At 42.1% G+C, this 21,250-nt stretch overlaps 1 protein-coding gene across 3 annotated transcripts in view; it reads left to right on the top strand.

The window, feature by feature from the left end:
• dennd5b (DENN/MADD domain containing 5B) overlaps positions 1-21,250 on the top strand; it is a 78,192-nt gene that overhangs the window by 44,367 nt on the left and 12,575 nt on the right. For all 3 annotated transcript variants that reach the window (XM_042403125.1, XM_042403126.1, XM_042403127.1), the window contains 6 exons: positions 9,218-9,405; positions 12,428-13,006; positions 14,439-14,670; positions 17,674-17,824; positions 18,263-18,353; positions 20,343-20,474. In XM_042403125.1, coding sequence (XP_042259059.1) covers positions 9,218-9,405; positions 12,428-13,006; positions 14,439-14,670; positions 17,674-17,824; positions 18,263-18,353; positions 20,343-20,474 — 1,373 coding nt within the window. The remainder of the gene's footprint in view (positions 1-9,217; positions 9,406-12,427; positions 13,007-14,438; positions 14,671-17,673; positions 17,825-18,262; positions 18,354-20,342; positions 20,475-21,250) is intronic.

Raw genomic sequence — 21,250 nt, 5'->3', positions numbered from 1 at the left:
ATATATCATCATCAGTATTAGTTGAGATTGAGGTTGGTTTAGAGACTGAAAGAAACTGAGAAAATGGACTCAAATGAGCATGAAGACGCTCTGAAGTTTCAGCTCCATATGAGACTAACTGATGCACAGTGATCAGATTTTCCTCCTTCTAGGTTTCCCTTCATCCATTATTCACAGCTGCAGTGAGACCGTGTCATGCTTTGCCTCATTGGGAGTGTTTTCTACTGGTTGTGTTACCCCTACACACACACACAGCAGCTACTTTCAACTACATTGTGGACCGAGATCACTTTTCACCCTACATTCCTCCGTCCTGCTCTGTCTCAGTTTTCACTCCTCTGGTCTGCAGCACTCTGTAACACTTTCTCTGCAAGCATGTGTTTATCTTCTGCAGGATGAGTCATGTAAATAGAAAAGATTAGCACGCACTCCAAATCCACAAGCCTAAAATATCTACAGTATATCTACAGTATTCTGCAGCATGCACAGAAGAGAGGCTCCGGCTCTGGTGCAGACTAATTACAAGAGGTGAACAAATGAAATGACTCAGCTGCTCTTTGAAATCTGTAAACTAAATGTCATGAAAATACAATTTAAAGTATCAGCTAAAATCAGCCAAGTGCACACTCTAAACCCTCACCTTTAAAAGAATACATTCATCATATCTGTCCAGATGAGATTCTGATGCTGGAGATGGACACAAGAGATTACCTCATTTAGTTTGTTGATCTCATACTCATCATTTTGACATTTGAAAATATTTGCATTAATTACATTCAAACCACAGTGATAAGGTTCCCCTCTATATGTTGAAACTAAATAGAGGGGAAATAACAAAGAAACACAGCAGGAGGAAAAATGTTACTATTTTTAAGGAGAGTTTACCTTATTACAGTACATTTAGAAAAGCTATCAAGGCTACAGACAAGTAGCCTACTGATACCATCCTCTGTCACATGACCCTCACTTTGCAGGTCATAGCAGTCATAGCTTCAGGTCTCCCTCATGGATTTATTACACAAATTGGACTATGGATACCAACTGATTACCTACAGCTACACCACATTCAGTTTCCATGACAACAAATAAATGATTGCCTTTCAGTATGTATGAAGCATCACAGACTGTCCAGGTTAGTGAACAGAAGTGTTGGTTTGGGTATTCAGGCTATTATCTCTCACTGCTGTTTTAAATAGATTCCTAATTTCCGGCACAGGTTCATGAGTTTTTCCACGTTCTCCGTCGACCAGCACACACACCCTATTAGAACTCTAGAGGGGGTTTGTGTCATCACGGCACATTGTGAGATGGTGTTTCTCTGGACCCACACTTTGTAATGACACCAAATGAGTCAAGGATTAGAGGCTGTAATCTGATTGGCTGACTGTACTGCTCTGTACGGTACTGCGGGACAGTGGCTGGGCACAGAGGCAGTGATTTTTGGACTGTCAGTAGTCCACAGGGTGAGATTAGAAAGCAGCTTTGGGACAGATTGTGTTTGACTAGTGACACATACTGTACTAGTGTAAGTAATAATCTGGGTCAATTTTATATAAAGAAATATATGTTTTGTGCGACAGAAGATTTTTTTCTCAGCTTTCTCTCCTGGGATAACTCCTCTGAGATGCAGGCAGGCAGTGATTATTTGCTTTCACTCTGCGCTTGAGGTGAATAGACTGATATCAATTTCATGTCTGTGTGTAAAGCACGGAGTCAGGACGTGGTTAGCCTACCTTAGCATAAAGACTGAAAGCAGGGGGAAACACCTAGCCTTGGATCTCACAGACATGAGCTTGAGCTTCTCATCTCATTCAGAAACGAAGCATATATGCGTATTTCTCAAAATGTTGAGCTATTCCTTTAAGAAATGGGTAGTTAGTATCAAGAGCAAACAACCAAAGAAAAGAAAGCACCTACAGAAAGAGAGATTTTACCAGCTGAACAGCCAGAGAAAAAATATCACCGTCCTGCCCTGACAGTTTGAATGATGTTTGTGAAGAAGAAGAGCAAGTGGAGCAATCACACAGCACAGAATTAGGACTGTGCATCTGCTAAATTTAGGGAAATTTGAGTCAAAGCAGTCTGAAGCAGTCTCAGTGGACCAAGAAATAAAAGAGCAAGGCCCTCCACTTCCACACCTGTTTCTCTCTCTCTCTCATCCCATCATCCTTTTGATGAAAAATAGGTCTCAGTGTTTTATTCATCACTGTCAGCGTCAAAGGCAATCACTCCTGGAGGGAAACGATTAAAACTGGAACTCACTGGAGTGAAAAACCTGTTTTGTTCGAGCATTCATCATTTTTCAGTCCGGACTGAAAACATGACATGTGTGTCGAAAGCCCTAATTTCTTTGTAATGGGGGGGAAAACCCTTCCACGCAGCTTCACTTGGCTGGAGGCAGGTGATGGAAGAGTTCAGTTGAGGGGAAAACACGGAGAACGTTCCCGGGATGTTAATGAGATGTTGCTCCACCATGTGTTCCCACGCTCCTCCTGATCAATCATTGAGCAATTACACACAGTCTCTACCTGTCCTCCTCACACACACACACACATGCTGTGACAGGTAGGGGGAGAAAGTGACAGGCCAGTGTCTCCTCCAATCATGGGACACAGTGGGGGGAGTGGGGTCCGGGTGTGCAGGAATGTCATTACATGGTAATGAGTATGCTTCATTTACATTCCTGGCGGGCGCCTCTGAACCTGGCAGCCAGTCAATACACAGACACACAGCAACTGATGTGTGTGTGAATGACGATAGAGGCTGCTTTTATTTAAAGGAATGTTTCACCCAAATTACAGAAAAAAAACATATTGTCTTAGGATGTTTTCACACCTTCACTTTTTAGTCCGGTTAAAGCGAACTCTGGTTTGTTTTTCCCCTCGGTGCAATTTCGTTTAGGCAGGTGTGAACACAGTAACAGCACGCGGGTGCGAACCAAAAAAACCACATCAAGACCCTTTAGAGGAGGTGGTCTCAGTCCGCATCCAAACGAAGTCTGGAGTGGTTTGTTTGTGGTGGGCATGTGATCCAACTCCGATCCGATCTCACTACTAGGTGTATTCTGCAACTTTGAACTAAACAGCTCCCGTAGTCAGGTGAGCTTTGCATAGTTTGATGCTGATGAGTGAATTTAACAGTTGCTAACAACTAGCCACAGAATGAATCCAGGTCGGACCTGGAATAGCGCATCGTAGTATGTTGTATTTGGCCAGTGGACCTCCTTCAGGACCCTCTTCCTGTGTTTACAGTCTTGCTCCCGCCCCAGACACATCTGACCAATGAGTGAAGTGAACGTTTTCACGTGGCTTGTGGTGCTGCGTTTTTGCTCGCTTGGATTTTTCTCTGTGTGAAAAGAAACCAAATAATGCACCAACTCATCAACTGATTCGGACCAGAGTGAACAAACTATAAGTGTGAAAACACCTTTACTTATTACACCAGAACTCTATATGACCAAAAGAAGAATCGTTCTCATAATTCCAGTCAATGCAACAGCATATTTTTTGTGTGTGTGATGTACAGAGGTGATGGGTAAGAAAGACAAAGAAGGTGAGTGTGTGGGTGATCAGCTTACACACTGTGCAGTGTGCAGAAGTTGACGTCACACCCACAGGTTTGATTAACTGGGTATAATGTTTCTGACCTGAGGGGTGAGAGACAAATGATTACAAATGGTAATAAAACATTCCTCTTTCGTGTGGCCGTGACTACAGTCATGCATGGAAGAGCGTGCTGTGCTCCTGTAGATCATACTCACGGATAGAAATAGAAATTGTCATAAAAATAATGAAATTAGGCCCTGACCTCAACCCCATCCCCAACCTCCAACACCTTTTGGGATGAACTGGAATGCAGACTGTGAGCCACTGTCGTGAGTGACTGAACTCACTAAGGCCCGCTGCATGGTTCTCACTTTTCACTCTTGTGTGCAGACCCACAAAACTCCCCAATAATGTAATTGTGGCCGGTGCATGGAGCAAGAGTGTGCCTCTCAACATTTTTAACATCACGACCTGCAACACACAGCTCCTAGTTAATGTCTGTGGTACCCCCAACCCAATCCCTTCCTCTCCCGCCTTCTTTAAAAACACATCTGCAACCATATAACCATTTTAAAGCCAAGAAGAAGAAAGTGGCATGCAGCAGAAAACAACAAAACATGTGCCGTGCAATGGCAACACGCTGCCATCGTAAAAGCTGTAAATAGAGCGCGAGTATGAACACAAGCAGATAGTGTCGTGCACACTGTCTGCACCATGCTGTGCCATAATGCTCGTGTGGCTGAATGAGAGAAAACCCCTGCTGCCAGCTTCTGAAATCTGGTGGAAAGCCTGAAACCAGAAGAGCGGAGACAGGGACTTCCTGTCCCAGGAAATGTGTCTGTGAAGATGGAAGTCATTGTTTAAACCCTAAAAAAAGCAACATCAACGTTCTGCTCAAATGATCTTAACCTTTCTCAACCATCACACTGATTATTAGAGAGCTTGATAAATATCTGGCATTAACAGTAAGACACAATCATAATGCATGTTGCCTCTTACTGTCACATGCTCACTTTCAGTGTCAGAGCTGTGTCGGATCTTATGGAGCGTCTGGCTTTCCTCTATTTCTGTGTTGTTGACATCATAAAGAATCGGTTCACTTTAACATTCATTTCTTGGCTATTTGGTAATTTTTAAAATTCCTTCTGTACAGTATATCTGACTGACTCTTATCATTTCACCGCCTTATCATCGGAACTTCAGTGTAGCGTTTGAAGAGCACCTAATGTCAGCTGTTCACCGCAGAATGCTCGCTTCTTCCCGCGTGAGACTGAGCAGCCTGTGGTTATCAGTCCCTGTTGCACCGCTACAGTTTCATAATGACTCGACATGTCCCATCCTGTTTATCAGGCCCTTACAAGCAAACAGCATCCATGAGTGCTGTCTCTGCTGGGGCTTTCTGCAGTGCAACACCTTGTCATATCAGATTTGTTGTTGTTTTTTTCAACGATTCCATGCTTACTCACCTATCACGGATGCTTGTACGTGTCATATTTCATAGGCAGTTTCTTAAGCGAGGTGGCGAATGTTGTCAAAGATGAATCGGGCCGCCGTCGCAGTAGTTATCTGTAAAGAAAATGATGAATTAGTTAAGCTCAGTTAAGCAAGAAAAAAAAAATCTCACTGATTCCTCCCTCATCATCCTCTGGTTATTCCCTGTGAGGGCTTGCTGCGCGAGCGCTGATGCGTGAGAAAAGGGAAGAGGGTGAAATTTATGAGGTGTGAAACAATACGACTTAGGAGAAGCACAGAACAGCCAGTGTTAACGAAGCCAGCCGAGGCTAAACTTATCCTGGTGCGATGTGAGCATGAAGGGGAACAGGTAGGATTTGCTGTAACATGAATAAAGGAACAGGAGTGTTTCAGTCAGACTCCCAGCCTCGCTGTGTTTCCCACAGCAGGGTGTTTGTGGGAGAAACTCTCAACCTGTTCAGACTTGAGACATCAAGCAAATACAGACTTGAACGTACACACACAGATGGGATGTCTCTTCTTTCCGTGTGACATGGATTTCAAACTTTGTGGTTCGAATGAAACAGTGAGATGGAAAGATAGCAAGACACAGAAAGTTATACAGTAAATGGAAAAACAAGGACTGAGATAACATCTAAGCTACGTGAGGTTGCCTATACAGAAAGCTGTATGATGTGTTTGATCTTAAGCCTTCATGGCTGAGTGAATGTTAAAATGGTAGCAGTTGTCATGCTTTCATTTTTCAAGCTTTGTGAGGCTTAGCAGCGATTTCAGCGAAATGCTAACATCAGCATGCTAACATGCTCACAGTGACGATGAGCAGGTTTAATGTTAATAATGGTGACCATCTTAGTTTAGCGTGTTAGCATGCTATGGAGCACTAAATAGAAATGCTGCGTTCCAGACGACTCAGAACTTGAAAGTTTTTGACCTCCTACTCGAAAAAGTTTGATGGAACAGCTCTCAAAGTTGGAGCTCCGACTGGGAAACTCAGACCAATTTCATGCTACATTAAAAATTGGGGTCACCAGAGTGATTATTACAAAGCATCCTGAGGGGAACATGAATGTCTGTACAGGAGTTATCGAAGCATTTCAGTCTGGACCACAGTGGTGGAATAACTGATAGATCGACATTGTCATCACTAGAATTCTTTACTCGCCACAAACAGATAGAATATGTTGTCAGTTAACTTTCTGCTGACCAATTCAGTGAGAATTTTACCACTTTCCTTAAAACCTTTCCTCATTAATGTTGATTTTTACTGAATCCAGGCAGCATTAAGTTTCTTTCAAAACCCTTTTTTCCCAAAACCTTCATTTGCTGTTGCACATTAGTAGTATTTTAAAAGATAGGGTTGTCCTTTGGTTAATGTGAATGTTCAAATTTCATGGAAAACCATCCTATAGCTGTTGAGAATTTCAATGTGAACCAAAGTGTTGGACCAACCATTCGACAGACGCTGCCATCCCGAGAGCCACACAACTAGCATTGCTAAAAAAGAAAGCAGGATATTAAAGTCCCACATAGGCTGTATGGGAGTTACATTTAACAGAGTCTTTAATTTTTCTGTTCATCCATCAGTCAGACTCTGAGTCAGGTTATTCTGTGTCATATGGGTCCTCTGCTACAGCGGGAGTGAAAGTGTGTGTGGTTGTGTGGCTGCTGACTTGCACTTTGCCTCAGTACTGTACAGGTTAACTCATCTCAGTGCATATCACAGGAAGTTGTCAGTGAATAAGAAAAATGTATTACAAAAAAATTACATTGTGGCTCCAAATATAATAACACCACAAAACTGGTGTCCAGCAGTAAATCTAGACTCTGAGTGATCACAGCTGTTCTACCATTTATAATAAGTTGAAGTTCACTATTGAATCTGTAGACACTTGGACCCAACTGACCACTTAAATCACATTGGTTTTATGGAGTATTACCTCTGTTACTTGCATTTTCTGTTACAAAAACCAGACTAAAACTGACACAGAGCTCATCAGAGGTTGTAATGTTGGTTAAATCTTCTGAGTGAACATGGTTATATAAAATGGACAAGTGTGAACAAATAAGTGAGGAGACAAATATCACCAGTGTAATGAACGCTGATTGGAATGTGGATTATATCATCAACCCAACACAAAAGAGTGAGTCATTCAAACAAGTTTCTACACAACATGGTGCGCAAAAAGTGAAAGTTGCATAAAGGTGAATGCTATGAGAAAGGATTTTGGTATTCAGTCATGGCAAAGAACAGACACCCACACACACACACCCACACACACACTGATTCTTGTCACTTGCCTCCACTTGACAAATAGAGTAAATTAGAATTGTTTGTTTATCTGCTTCAAATAATCATGATGAGCCTAATGACTTGTTTGTTGGTTGGCCTTTTACAAGCTCTGGCAATCAATTAACACACACACACACACAAACACACTTTTGTGTCAGGCTCTGCTCACTGTCATCTCTTCAAACACATTATGGAAAAAGAAAGTGTGCTGGTGCTGTTTTAGTGTGTGTGTGTGGAACTTATCGTGTTTGTATGAACAATGGAGACCACTCGCCTGCTTTTTCTGGACATCTGGATCATTAGATTTCATATAAAGTCAGAGTGCTGCAATTTTATGGTTTATTTTGTGTTTATAAAATATGTGCACACACACACACTCACACACTCCAAGAAGTAAACAAGCAGAGCAGCTGCTTCTCCTCGAGTTTCTCTTGTTGAATATAAATCTCTGCGGTTAAAGCTTTAGAAAGCTTAATGCATTTTCAATGAAAGTGCACACATTCCATATGTGCACGTACAGACAGAAAGACTCTGAACAAGACAGACTGAAAGGAAATGACAAGAGGGGGAGGGAGGCACAGAAGAAGAGAGCGGCTGATTGGATAAATTTATATAACTCTGTCATGTTTTATTCCTTTTTTTTTTTTTTTTTTTTTTCTTTTGCTCTGGCCATCATAATGACATCTGATGAAACTGCTGCAGAACTCAATACCAAAGCCAGCCTGCAACCACTGGCCTTAATCTGGTTTAGGGAACAGGAGAGACAATACTCTCAGACACACACACACACACACACACACACACACACACACATATATGTGAAAACGTGATTGAAAAGAATCCATCAGAATATTATTCCTCTTGTTTTTAACCCTAACTCACTCTCAGATTCCATTTCAATCACTTGATTAAAGTCCTTTTTGCACATCTAGACTTTCACCCTATATATATTTCATAAGTCTCTCACTCTTTCTCCCCCCACTCCTTCTGTCCAGTCCAACAGTCACTTCAATTGACTTTCAAATGCAATTTAACAACATTGGATATTAATATAATAATCCAAACATGGATCATTGCTTCTCTTTCTCTGTTTGATTCAAGAAGCTTGCACATGTCATCACTGCTCAGCACCACTTGTACATCTTTTCACAGTAAAGTAATTCCCTGCCTGTACTTCTAAGAACACTTTTAGATTTTATTTCCATTCAACTTTTATTCTTATCTTATTTAACTTAATTCTGTCTTTATTTTCCTACTGTGTGATTTCTTTTATGGTACTGCATTGACACATTCAATTCCCTCAAGATTAATAAAGTACCTACCTACCATGGCCAGCTGTTATAGGAAATCACTGAGCCTTTTTTAAAAATGAAACTATATGTTTGTGCGCTGCTTTTAAAGATTAACATCTTCAGTAGGAAGCAGTGGGCTTGGAGCTGAGAGCCACAGACAGGTTAGGGAAATCAAGAAGTATTGTGAGACGGACTAACACAGAATAACACCTTTAAATTGAATTATATATTTTAAGTTGTGCACACCTAAGATTAAGGCCTAAGGCTCATTACAGTGCGGTTTTGAAGCCCCAGAAACTACAGTAAAAAATACGTCACCTGTTTTGTCAAAATCAGATGATGTAGCAGCCATGACCTTTTCAATCTGAACAGTTTGACCTATTTAAGTTAGATTAAATCAGACTGAAATCTCTGAGGTGTTTTCGACCTTTAATTGAATAGCGCCTCAGGCTAGAGTACAGTGTAAAAGTGCTTCTTCCCTCCATGTTCTGTCAAATTTCAAACATATCTATGTTGTTCCTTACGAGATGAAACGACAGGAACAAAAAGGAGCTTGTATACTGACACGTTAGATATATCCCCCTCATGTTATCATGATTCTCTCTCCCCTCTCTCAGACTACCAGCGGTTGATGACGGTTGCCGAGGGCATCACCACGCTGCTGTTTCCCTTCCAGTGGCAGCACGTCTACGTTCCCATCCTGCCAGCCTCCCTCCTTCACTTCCTGGATGCTCCCGTCCCCTACCTGATGGGCCTGCAGTCCAAGGAGGGCACTGACCGCTCCAAACTGGAGCTTCCTCAGGAGGTACACAGCCAACCTCTGTAGTGTTAAGAGTTACATAGATTCAAAGCAATTTTAATTCCAATGAAAATAATTATCTATTGAATAATTTTTTGTTTTATTCTGGATAACAAACTAACATCTGACTCTTAATTAGTGCTTTTTACTTCTTACCTCACAGCGCCTTTAGCCCTGTGCTTAAACTCATGTTACTTGGAACTATTTCTTTAACCTTTAACTTGTTAAGTAACGTTGTACAATGGAAGCAAAGCCCTCACAAATATAGTGACAACAAGTACTGTAAGTGTGTGCTGCAGCAGTTTGCGGTCGCTGACATTACATTGTTCAAGGCCAACGCTGCACAACACACACACACACACACTCAGACTACCAGGCTCCTGTTCATACAGGAAATTATTTGAAAAAAAACACCTTTCTTCTCTAAACAACGTCCCGTCCCTTGTCTAGCTAAACACTCACACACACACGCACACACGCACATACAAAATTGTACAGGGAATGACCTATTATTGGTCTACCAATTCACCTCAAGGCAGAGTGAATCTGAAGTGGATTTTAGTCTCTTTCTTCTTGCCTTTTTATTTCAACCCTAACACTCGTCAGACAGTGAGGAGATGAATCTGAACTGGATTTAAAGCATTTATCCCTCTGTAGGGTTACAGTAAATGTGTGTATGCGTGTATTCATGTGTTAAAGCGAGATAAGGCCCTAACAAAGCGGAACAGCCAGGCTCGCCGGCTTCCGGCTTTGCTAACATCCCCCGACTCCCAGCGCTCGTTAATCCGGCACATTCCGTATGGATGCTAATTATACGAGCCAGTGCAGGATGCTGCTACCATGCACCCACCATCCCGTCTGCCCCTTCTCCCCCTTCTCCTCCCCCACACGACGTCCCCCGTCTGCCAAGACTGGTGAATCTCCCTGTGTTTCTCAATGACGCTTTGAAGTGGTGGTGACCTAGAAATGGGCTGATGATGAAAGAATAGCTTGGAGCGGAGCGAGGGAGGAGATGATGAGAGTAAAATATGGATATAATTTATGAATTGACGCCAACAAGGTTTGCCTTTTTGAACCCTGTACTTTAATCCAGGCCTTTTTACCTGATATCAAATGAAAACATTGAGAAGACTACGCTGCACTGTCATCCTTCTTTTTTCCATATTTTTCTCCTCTTTTCTCTCCTTGTGCAAGTATTCCTAGTGGGTGTAAGATCCAAACTAGGGCAGCCTTTCTGAGGATGAAAAGGTTCATGTTTGTGTTAGTGATATGCAGAGTTTGCTAGAGTTCTTTTTGCGTGTTTTTTTATCATCTCCCAAATTGGTGAACTGCCTCCTGTCATGCAGAGGCTTAACAGACGTAGATGAGTCTGTGTTTGTATCACTGACACAGAAACTATGATTCGCTCCTGCATCCTAATGCAGAGCATTCAAAACTAAATGCTGTCATTCAGGTGCATTTAAGCAGCTCCCAGCAGTGTGTCTACATGTGTCTGAGTTTGAGCTCAGCAGCAAATCCTCACATTTGAACAGCTGAAGATTCTTGGTAACTTTTGACAACAATTAATTGATCATCAGAATGCTTGCTGATGAGCTTTGTGTCGATCAACTGGTCTGAGAAGTATTTAAAAGAGTATTTCACTGATTTAGCACTGATTTTAACTGCACTCCTATAACATTGTCGGACTCATGATGAACTGTTTTTTTAAAAAAAGGATCAAAATCAGTGCAGAAGAACCCAAGGTCTTTTGGATTGCACGCATCCTTTTTGAAGGAAAAAGCTGCCAAATTCATATTATCCGTGTTTGATTATTGTTTGGTTCCAGTTTAGATTTTCTGATAACGTAGCTAATCTCTGCAATCTGTTTGGAAGCCGACAGTCAGGTCTGCCGGCTGCCAAACCCACCACACACTGGGCTCTGACCTCCAAACTTTCAGTCTGGAGGACCTCTGTTACCGTTTTAAATTTGAATTTGTGTCTGTGTTTCCTGGCATGTGTACGTTAGCTCCCATTTCAGGGGTTTTGAGTGGTTTAAAGCTCCAGCATTATCTGAGATTTTGCTTTAATCCCATATGAGGGTGGTGATGCTAACTCCATTATGTCAGATTTAAGATGATCTGTGACAATGTGCTATTATCAATCACACACTGACCTACATTCTCTGTACTCTACATCTCCCAGCGCCCAAATATACCTCCCAAAACCAATCTGTCCTCAATATGCCTGCTCATAATACCTGTCCCAGCTCTTCAGGCTCTCCCTGCTCCTGTTTCTGCTCTTAACTATGGAATGAATACATTTACAATATGAAATAAATAGATAAGTAATTCAGAAATTGAAATTACATGAATAAATGATGTAAAATATATAATTTAAGCAATAAAAGGACATTTTAAAGAAATGATCAAAACTCAACTCATTATTGTGAAATTACAGTTTTAGGGAGTAGTAGTTCATATTCCTTTCAAAAGTCAGTTTTTAAATTTTCCCTCTTTGCCACTTTGTGAAAGCGGTATTGTCACCGTCCTCTCTCTCAGCCAATCACACGCCCCTACACCCCCAGCCTCTTAAGCTAGCAAACTCAACTGTGACCAGATTTAGCCAGCTAGCACCTGTTAGCCAGAGCAGCAACAATGTAAAGTAATTCTGAATGAACCATCTAGCTGCTGCTGTAGAGTACACAGAAACTAACATGTCCTTTTTTGGCTCGCTAGCTAGGCAGGGTTGTGAGCTTGGTTTATTTCTCAGCATCAAATTGCAGAGACAGTGTTAGCGGCTGCAGCTAACTAGCTGGTTAATTCACAATTATTTCAGGAGGGTTTTGACTCTAAAGATGCTCCTCAGAGAAAGATGCGCAACTCTATGAAGAGCAAAAACACAGGTAGTCTTTGCCTTTTTGTTGGTCTAGCCAACAGGAGCTATTTAACACTGCTGGGTGTTACAGTAATATGAATTTATAGGGATGCTGCGTTCACCACCATTGTCTAATCCTGAGCTGTAGTAATATTAATATCTTGTCTTGTCCCAGGCCAACCTGTGTTTTGTGGACATTGACAACCACTACATTGAGCTTCCAGAGGACTTCCCCCAGTTCCCCAACAAGTCTGAGTTCATACAGGAGCTCAGCGAGGTGCTGCTTAGCTTTGGCATTTCTGCCAATGCAGGGGCCCCACCACGGACCCGCACCAGTCCCGGCAGCACCCCCTCCACACCAGGCAGGGAGCGTAAGGTCGTCGCCCTCCGGCAGCTGGAGGATGATGGGCGTAACGGCAACTTGGCAGGGGAGGAGCTGGCTGTGCTGGAGCTGCTGCAGGGAAACGCCACCCTGGAGAGACTGCAGGCGCTGACCAAACGCACCGGGGTGACGGTGGCCCGCGTTGATGCCCTGAGGGCTGGAGTCAAAGGTCAGGTGACTGAGGGGCAAGGGGGCCAGACAGCAGCTGAAGACGAGGAGCTAAGGAACGCCAAGCTGAATGTCCAACTGAGGGAGGTGTTCGCCAGCCGCTTCACCACCATGTTTGCCGACTACGAAGCCTTTGTCATCCAGAGTGCCCCAGATCTGGAGTCCTGGCTCACCAACAGAGAGCAGATGCACAACTTTGACAAGGTGAGTAAATCAAAAACAAACACTTGGAGTGCACAGGAAAGAGTTTCTTCTATTAAAGTGTAAAGAGAAGGTCCTTTCCTTAAAACATTTACAAGACATGATGTGGCCTTGCTGTACAAAGAATAAACAGGGAGAGTTGTCGTCTAAAGTATTTTTCTATAAAAGTGAAATTGGATTTTATGCTGTAAAACAGTTTTAGTTTGGAAGGTTCTGTGCCTCCAGTGTGATTATGACCCACATTCAGAGCAGTGCAGGGATTATAAATGACAGTGTTTTCAAACTGTGTGCAGTACCTTTCCTTTGTGAGAAGTGGAAATACCAGTTACTGCACAGTATTGAAAATAGATCTGCCGTGCATAGATGAATATGTGTAACTTAAATTCTGCAACAGTTATTTACAACAGAATCAAGAGCAGGTCTAATTTGTTCCATTCCATGAGTATATTTCATAATACAGTATGTTAGTAAAGTCTAAATCTTACATAGTGTACACTGTTTGGCTAAAAGTAAGTGGACGCCCTTGTTATGGAGCTTGTGGTCTGGAGCTGTTTTTCCTGATGTGGACCGTTTACTTCCAGTAAAAGCACATTTTAATGACAACAGTGTGCTTCCAACTTCATGGCACCTGTTAAAGTTTCAACATGACAATCCTCCATGCACAAAGCCAGGTCCATAAAGAAATGGTTTTCCCAGTTTAGTGTGGAAGAACCAAACCCCAGTCCAACACCCTTGGGATGAACTGAAACACAGACTGTGAGCCAGGTCCTATCAGGTCCTATCAGTGTTGGACCTCACTAATGCTCTTGTAGCTGAATGGGATCAAATTCCTGCAGCCAGGTTCCAACATCTGCTGAAAAGCCTGAAACCAGAAGAGTGGAGGCTGTTTTTCGAAGAACACATTATAGGTGTAACGTTCATGTGTCCACATAGTTTGTGCAGATATCCACATACTTTTGGCCATATGGTGTATTTAGAGAGTATACATATATGGGCCTACAGGGCAGTTTATGCCAGATTAAATCATATGGTATTGATGATAATAGAAGCTTAGATGGCGACTGTTAATGGGAGCCTCCTATCTATTTTCCCTTTTCTGTCCTTTGTATTGTTAATGATCTATTAATATACACCTAAACCTTCCTGTATCTGCTTTACAGATTTTCAGTGGTTCAGTGGGAATAATATAATAAAGGGTTTTACTGTGAAGCAGCTGCAGAAAGTTTGCACTGACAGCAGCTTATCATTAAAAAAAACTGATAACAAGAGGTGACCAGAATGAATGAATCAGTAATTAAAACTTTTCTGTTTAAAAGCAAATCTCAGATCAATACACCAATGAGTATTGTAGTTAGATTTTTTTAATTGCCTTTTTTGTGAGTGGCCTGAAAATTGACAGTATACCATGTACATTTGTGTATCTCCCCACTTGTAGGCCTCCTTCCTGTCAGACCAGCCGGAGCCCTACCTGCCCTTCCTCTCCCACTTCATTGAGACGCAGATGTTTGCCACCTTCATCGACAACAAGATCATGTCCCAGTGGGAGGAGAAGGAGCCACAGCTCCGTGTCTTTGACGCACGCATCGAAAAGGCCCGCCTCTATAATGTCCGCGCTCCCAACCTCCGATCCTCCAGCTACCAGAGGTGCTCCATCCTCAAGGAGTCTGGTAAGATCAGCAGGGAGAGGTGCTGAAACCTCTCAAGTGCTCAAACGTCTTCAAGTGTGGTTAATGTCACAGCAAACATGATTAAAATTGTAACAAAAGTGGGTGGAAAATGTTACCCACAAGGAGAGAAAACCAGAAATGTAATGGTTTTAATTGGCAGCAGAAAAAGAACTGGTTGATTAGCATGCTGTACATGTCTTTGAAAACATACCGATTGTCCATTAGTGAGGTCAGACAGGATTGCACTGCGCCATGCAATTTAAAAACACACACAAACACTCTGTATCCATCTCTCTGCCTTATCTTTCATTTCTTCTTCCCCTCTTGTCTCTCATTTATCGTCTGGAAGCAGCTCAGCTCTCCCCAGTGACTAGAAAACCCCACTTCTCATTTCTCTACATCCCAACACAGCAAACAGTCCATCACTCTGTAACACACACACACACACACAAGCACAAGCACACGCTCTCTGACAGTATCTTATTGCAAGTGTGTTTGGTCAGGCGTTTTTTTCTTATTTTCTCAATTAGTGCTGCTTTGCTTTCCTTTGTTAAGCCTTTAATTGGTGCTGAATGTGCAGTGTGAGGCAGGAGGTCAGGTCTGAGTCAGACTGTTGGAGGCTGACAGGGAATCTATGAGGCTGCATGTGACTGGTTTACTGTAAAAGAGCAGAATGCTTGTTTGTCTGTGTATTTAAAAATTAATGACAAAAAGGGGCAACAGGATGTTGACTGCAGTTCACTTAACAGCCACCGGTGTCACTAATGAGAGGGGATTTCTGATTCTTACAAATAGCACCTTTAACATGTACAAAAGCAGAAATTTCAAAGTTAATAAATATGCCTACTAATCTGTGAAAACTCTCATTTCCCCCCCTTTTATACATCCAGTAGAAAATGCTCAGAGTGGATCCTCAGATTTGTCATCCTCTGTTAGCATGTTGGGATCCATGCTGTGTAGCTAAAGTTTTAGCTTGTCACCTGTGCTCACCTACCCACGTCATATAGTTGGAGACACCGCACAGAACAGCTGGTCAGAGGGATAAACTGTTAATGAATAGTGGGTTTATCAGAGCTTTTTCACTGAAAACAACCGCCTGCTGCGGTTGGAAACGAAATCGATAAAAACTAAACATGAGCTAAAAGGGAGAACGAGAGTGGTGGAAAATCCATTAGTTATTTTTCCAATTATATAAACATATTGATTAGTGAAACTTTAACTCACAGACATGGGACTGACATTGATAAGAAAGTAAATAAGTGTATTTACCAAAATAAATCTTTAACAGAGTTTCCCCAGTTAACAGCGGTCCATTTGAAGTCGAGGACCAAATTTACCATCAACAATAACAAACACAAAAACAGCAGAATATGATGTTATGTAATGTTATGAATTCATACTGAAACTACATCGTCAACAGTTTTGGACTGATATATCAGAGGGATATTATGATGATTCATAACAACACCACAATGAGCCTTATATGACAGAACAAAGGCTGATTTTATCAGCTTTCAGTTTGGCTCAATATTCACAGCTTTGCAGTGTTGTCTAGCTCACATCTTTTATGAGAACAATAAGGATCATCATTTCCCCCCATTTTTGTTCCCCGCATTCTCTGCTTTGTTTTTTGGCGTGAGCGTTTGTCTGTGACCCGCACTGTTTCGTGCTAATAGGCCGAGCGATGTAAAGCTTTAATTGCTGAGGGTGAGCTCATTGAGGGGCGATGGTGCATGCAGGTACCCAATTACTCAGACAATAGGCAGCTTTTCCCTCTGCCTTCCTTCCCCTGCGGCGACTCGCTCCACTGCCTGTGCTCACTGCTCACGCTAGAAGTGAGGTTCACACAGCAGCTCCTGTCAGACACCAAACTAGTTCAATGCTAGAACAGGGCAACACAACTCAGACAGTTTAACAACAAGCACAGCTGCACTGACAGACAGCAGATAAGGGTTTAGTGTGTTTGCTGTTGCTGCTGTGTGAGGAGAAGATAGAGGTGAAGGGCACAGTGGGATGAGACAGTCTAAGTGTGTGTTAGTGGATCTCTGGGGAGAGAGGGAGTAATGAATGGGCCAGAGAGAAAGAGAGAGAGAGAGAGAGATGAGAGGACATACCTCATCTTGTGATTTATAATATAAACAACCTGTTTTAAAGTCCAGTCAGGTTTTTCTTCTGGGCAAATGAGCAGCTGTTGCAGCATATTATGTTTACTCCATTAGGCCAGGAGAAATGTGTCAGTGTGTGTGTAACAGAGAATTTGTCATTGTTTGTCAGGTCGTGTTCTTCGTTTGTTTACATGCTGTCTATTTGACTGTATTCACGCACCAGAGCTGAAATGTCCCAATTATATTTGTTTTCCTTCGCAGGTGACACAAGGCTTTTTAAAAATCTAATTATAGGCCACAGTTACACCCTCAGCCTAGCCAAGCATATCTGAGAGAGAAAATTCTATTGATTTAATTTACTTCCGTTTACATGGAATGCATAATCTCACCACTAAACTCATCCTTAATCAGATAGTATGAAATAGTTTCCAAGAAGCCTGGGTATTTCAGTAATTTAGTATTGCACTTACATAAAAGTTTGGTGACTCACAAAAAAAGATTGGTCAAAATTAAAGCAGTGGAGGCAGAAATATCCAGAATTTTTGTCCCTAGTATGGGTTAAGCTCCCAAAAACAAACTCAATATCATAAGATGATTATTTTTCCAGCTCTACACATGAGTAGATGAAGATAATAAAACACATGTGATCAAGTAGCCAGGCTGCTGTATGAGTCACTAAATGTTGTGAAAACTGTGTGTGTACACTGCGTCAGTCTCATATTCCCTTCAGTAATGTGACTAACACTGGGCTCCTCCATGTCTACATTCACTTGTTCATACTCTGATCGTGACCTCATTCAGCTCAATTAAAATTGATGTTTCCAGTATATGAGTTATGTGTCTCAGGTTAATACCAGAATATTGCAGTCTGTGTAAACATATTCTGTTTCCCTTGCAGCTCAGTCTATTGAACAGCGGCTGATGAAGATCGACCACACGGCCATCCACCCACACCTGCTGGACATGAAGATCGGTCAGGGCAAATACGAGCAGGGATTCTTCCCTAAACTACAGGCCGACGTGCTCAACACAGGACCAACAAATAACAAGTGAGTCAAAGTCCACCTCATGACTGATATCCACACATGAAACCAGCAGATAAGTCAGCATTTAACACCAACACTGTGCAGGCTTGCTGGGCTGATTTTGACACCGTTGTTTCGTGTGTCATGCTCGGGTATTTTTGACTGAAAAAAACAAATCCACTGAACGCAACCCAGGGATGTTACAGTTCATGATCAGTCTTCACTTTGGATAGAGCTAGGCTAGCTGTTTCCACCTGCTCTCAGTCTTTATGCTAAGCTAGGCTAACCACATCCTGACTCCAGTTCTGTACTTAACACACAAACACGAGATGGATATCCATCCTCTCATGTCACTCGCAGAAAGCAAGCAAATGTGTGTATTTTCCAAAATGTTGAACGATTCCTTTAAGTTGCATCAAACATTAAAATATGAAATATTTAAATAAGTTGTTCGGTGTGCAGGTGGTCTCACAGGACGGCAACAGCCCAGCGACGGAAAGATCGCCACAGACAACAAACAGAGCATCTGACCCTCGACAACGACCTGAAAGAGGTAGAAAACCTCCTCACAACCAACATGTAACCTGCCCTCTGAATGCCCCGCGCCCTCCTCTGCTCTCTAACGTTATTCAGTGTACAAGCATGACTTTATTTTCTCTGTATGTTTCATGGCATCATATCTTAGTTTGTGATTTCTGTAACTGAGCTGCTGTTAGTTTCTGTTTGAGCTTTCTTTGTTTTTCATCCTTTTTTTTCCAAGACCTCATGTGCATGCTGCCTTCTCTGTTTTCTTTTCCATTCTTCTCTTTCGTTTCTGTCTGCTCGTGTGTCCCGTGCCGGTCGGTTGGGGGTTGGGTTGTACCCCCTCCTCCTCCTCCTCCTCCTCCTCAGCAGGTGGAGGGCTGTGTGGTCCTGCAGAACTCCATGGCCTTTTGGGAGTGGGACAATGCGTCCCCTCCGCCTATCAAACCGCCTAAAAAATCTGCCTCTGCATCCTGCCTGGTATGTGGAGGAACTGCTGAAGCTCTCACAGACCCCCCCCCCCCCAACCCCCGCTCTCACCTCCACCCCATCCGAACACCTTACTCAGGGTTCCCACCCATCCTTAGGGTTGGGTTTGTTTTTAAAACCAGAGTCTTTACTCTGAAAATTAAGTCTTATACTCCCCTTTTTCTGCCACTTTTTTCATAAAGTGTTGGTTTTGGAATTGTTCAACCACCGTCTTGAAGAATTTCAGACTTCTAAGGATTGCCTTTAGAGCACATTGGTTGTACTCAGTGGATTTTAATTAGTCGTCTCCACAAGCAGTCAACACATCAACAAGCTTCCTCTGCTGGACTTTCAGTCTCAGACTGTTTTCACATTAAGCCATCCAACTTTTAAAATTTACTTTTGAAAAGATCTCTGTCCACTCTGAAACACCTGAACTACAACACCTGAACTACAAGAAATTGGATCAATGTCTTCTTTGTTGTCTGCTTTCCAGACAGCAAACAACAAAACTGTTGATCACAGCCAATATCTGGTCAGCAGTGTGACCACAGAGAAATTTAGAGGCTATAAAATGTTGTCTTCTTAACTTTACTGCCTCAGTGACATACTGACTGTAAAGCATGCCACATCTCTTTTGTGGAAGAGTTTATATTCTCGCTTAGTTTCCTCCATTTTGGACTTTCCAGGTTCAAAGGTCAGCACCGTCAAGACAGTTTGCAACATGTCAACAGTATGAAAAAGAGCATCAAAGTTACAGTCACACTCACTGCACTCTGAACAATGAGCTCCCTGATTGTGGCTTGAATTCACTTTGGACTGAAATGTTGCTGTTATAAACTGGCCTTGAAAAGTAACTTTAACCAAAATGTTAAAGTTTTTGTTCCAGAGAAGCACTCTGACCAAGTTATAGAGCATTGTGGAAAAGCTGTAAAACTTCCATCATGTAATGTTACAGTGGGAACCCTGCTCACCTCCCCACCCGCACCTCCTTAAAGGACTGGCTGTCACTCCTCTCCTGCATGACACCTTTCCTCTCTTAACTCACATAAATCCACTTCTTTGAAGTTGGATTTTGACAGCTTCTCACATAAAAAAATTACAATCTGTAGTCATCATAACAACAATACACCTAAATTGTGTCAGTTGTGAAAACACATTAATTTTTAAAATGATTTTGGTTCCTAAACAAGAATGATCAACATTAATGAAAGAAGATATAAAAAGGGGAATCGGGATACTCAGGGTTTTTATGACATTCTTAATAAATGTCTTCCTTGTCAGAGTTTGATCATGCAGCATCACATGTTCTAAAGAAGAGAAGACAAAGAAGAGAGACACAGCTGATTTGAATTAGATAAAGCTACGTGTCAGATTGAAGTGAACGTTTTTGACACATAGCATTAAATCAAGTGTGTGCTGTGAGGTTTTCTGAGGACAGCTTCCTCATTTTCACATCAGATAAGCTTAATTACTGTAAGGTTCAGGTCTCCACAGTCTTGTTCAGTGCATGTTCTCCAGAGCTAACCGACTGGTTTTGTTTGATGTTCAGAAGTACATGCAGGAGGCCCGCAGCCTGGGGAAGAACCTCCGACAGCCCAAACTGTCTGATCTGTCTCCCGCCGTCATCGCCCAGACCAACTGGAAGTTTGTGGAGGGGCTGCTCAAGGAGTGTCGGATGAAGGTGAAACATACAACCACACCAATGACCTGTCATACATGACTCCAGTCAGTTCCTGACAGCCTGCCTTATCAAACACACTCCCTGCATGGTTCTCTGATAGGTGTCCTCTGTCATATGCATGCAGGGAGTGACAGAATGCATCATTGCTCAGGTTGCATCATCAAAATCAGACTGCTGGTGATGCAATTTTTTTCTGAGCATAAAAATTCCCATCTGAGTAAAAAACAAAGTTAAACACTTAAACCACCAGTCAGACACAGGAACCAATGAGACTTAAAGTCAGACCATGTAACTTTTAAAAGAAGAAATAACAAACTCTTTCTGTACAAGTGAAAAAAATCATTAATAAGCAATAAAACACAGTTGCTCACTTCAGGACACTCAGAGGTTTTGTTGCAACAGTCTCACTTGGTCTGGTATGAGCAGTAGCGTATGGTGGCTAATGTTAGCTAACATCAGTAGCATTAGTAGTATTATCCTGCTGTTACCATGACCACTGGCCAACAAATTGCTATATCTAAATACATATGACTGCAGTTTACCTTTATAACCAATTTTTGACTAAGTTTTACCATTATAAATATATTGTATAGTTTTTTTTTGCATCATGTGACTTAGCTAAACTCCAAACAGCTGATAGCAGTAAAGGGTCCCACATGTCTAACTGGGTTCACATGACAAAAGTTTTACAATATTGACCAATTTTGAAATCTATTTTCATTACACACATAGAGTGTAATTCATTTCTTAACAGCTGTGTCAATGGTGCAGTTATT

Source organism: Thunnus maccoyii, chromosome 23 (genome assembly GCF_910596095.1).
Source record: "Thunnus maccoyii chromosome 23, fThuMac1.1, whole genome shotgun sequence".
Taxonomy (NCBI): Eukaryota; Metazoa; Chordata; class Actinopteri; order Scombriformes; family Scombridae; genus Thunnus; species Thunnus maccoyii.
The sequence above is the reverse complement of the archived record's forward strand: the minus strand, read 5'-3'. Positions and strand labels throughout refer to the sequence as shown.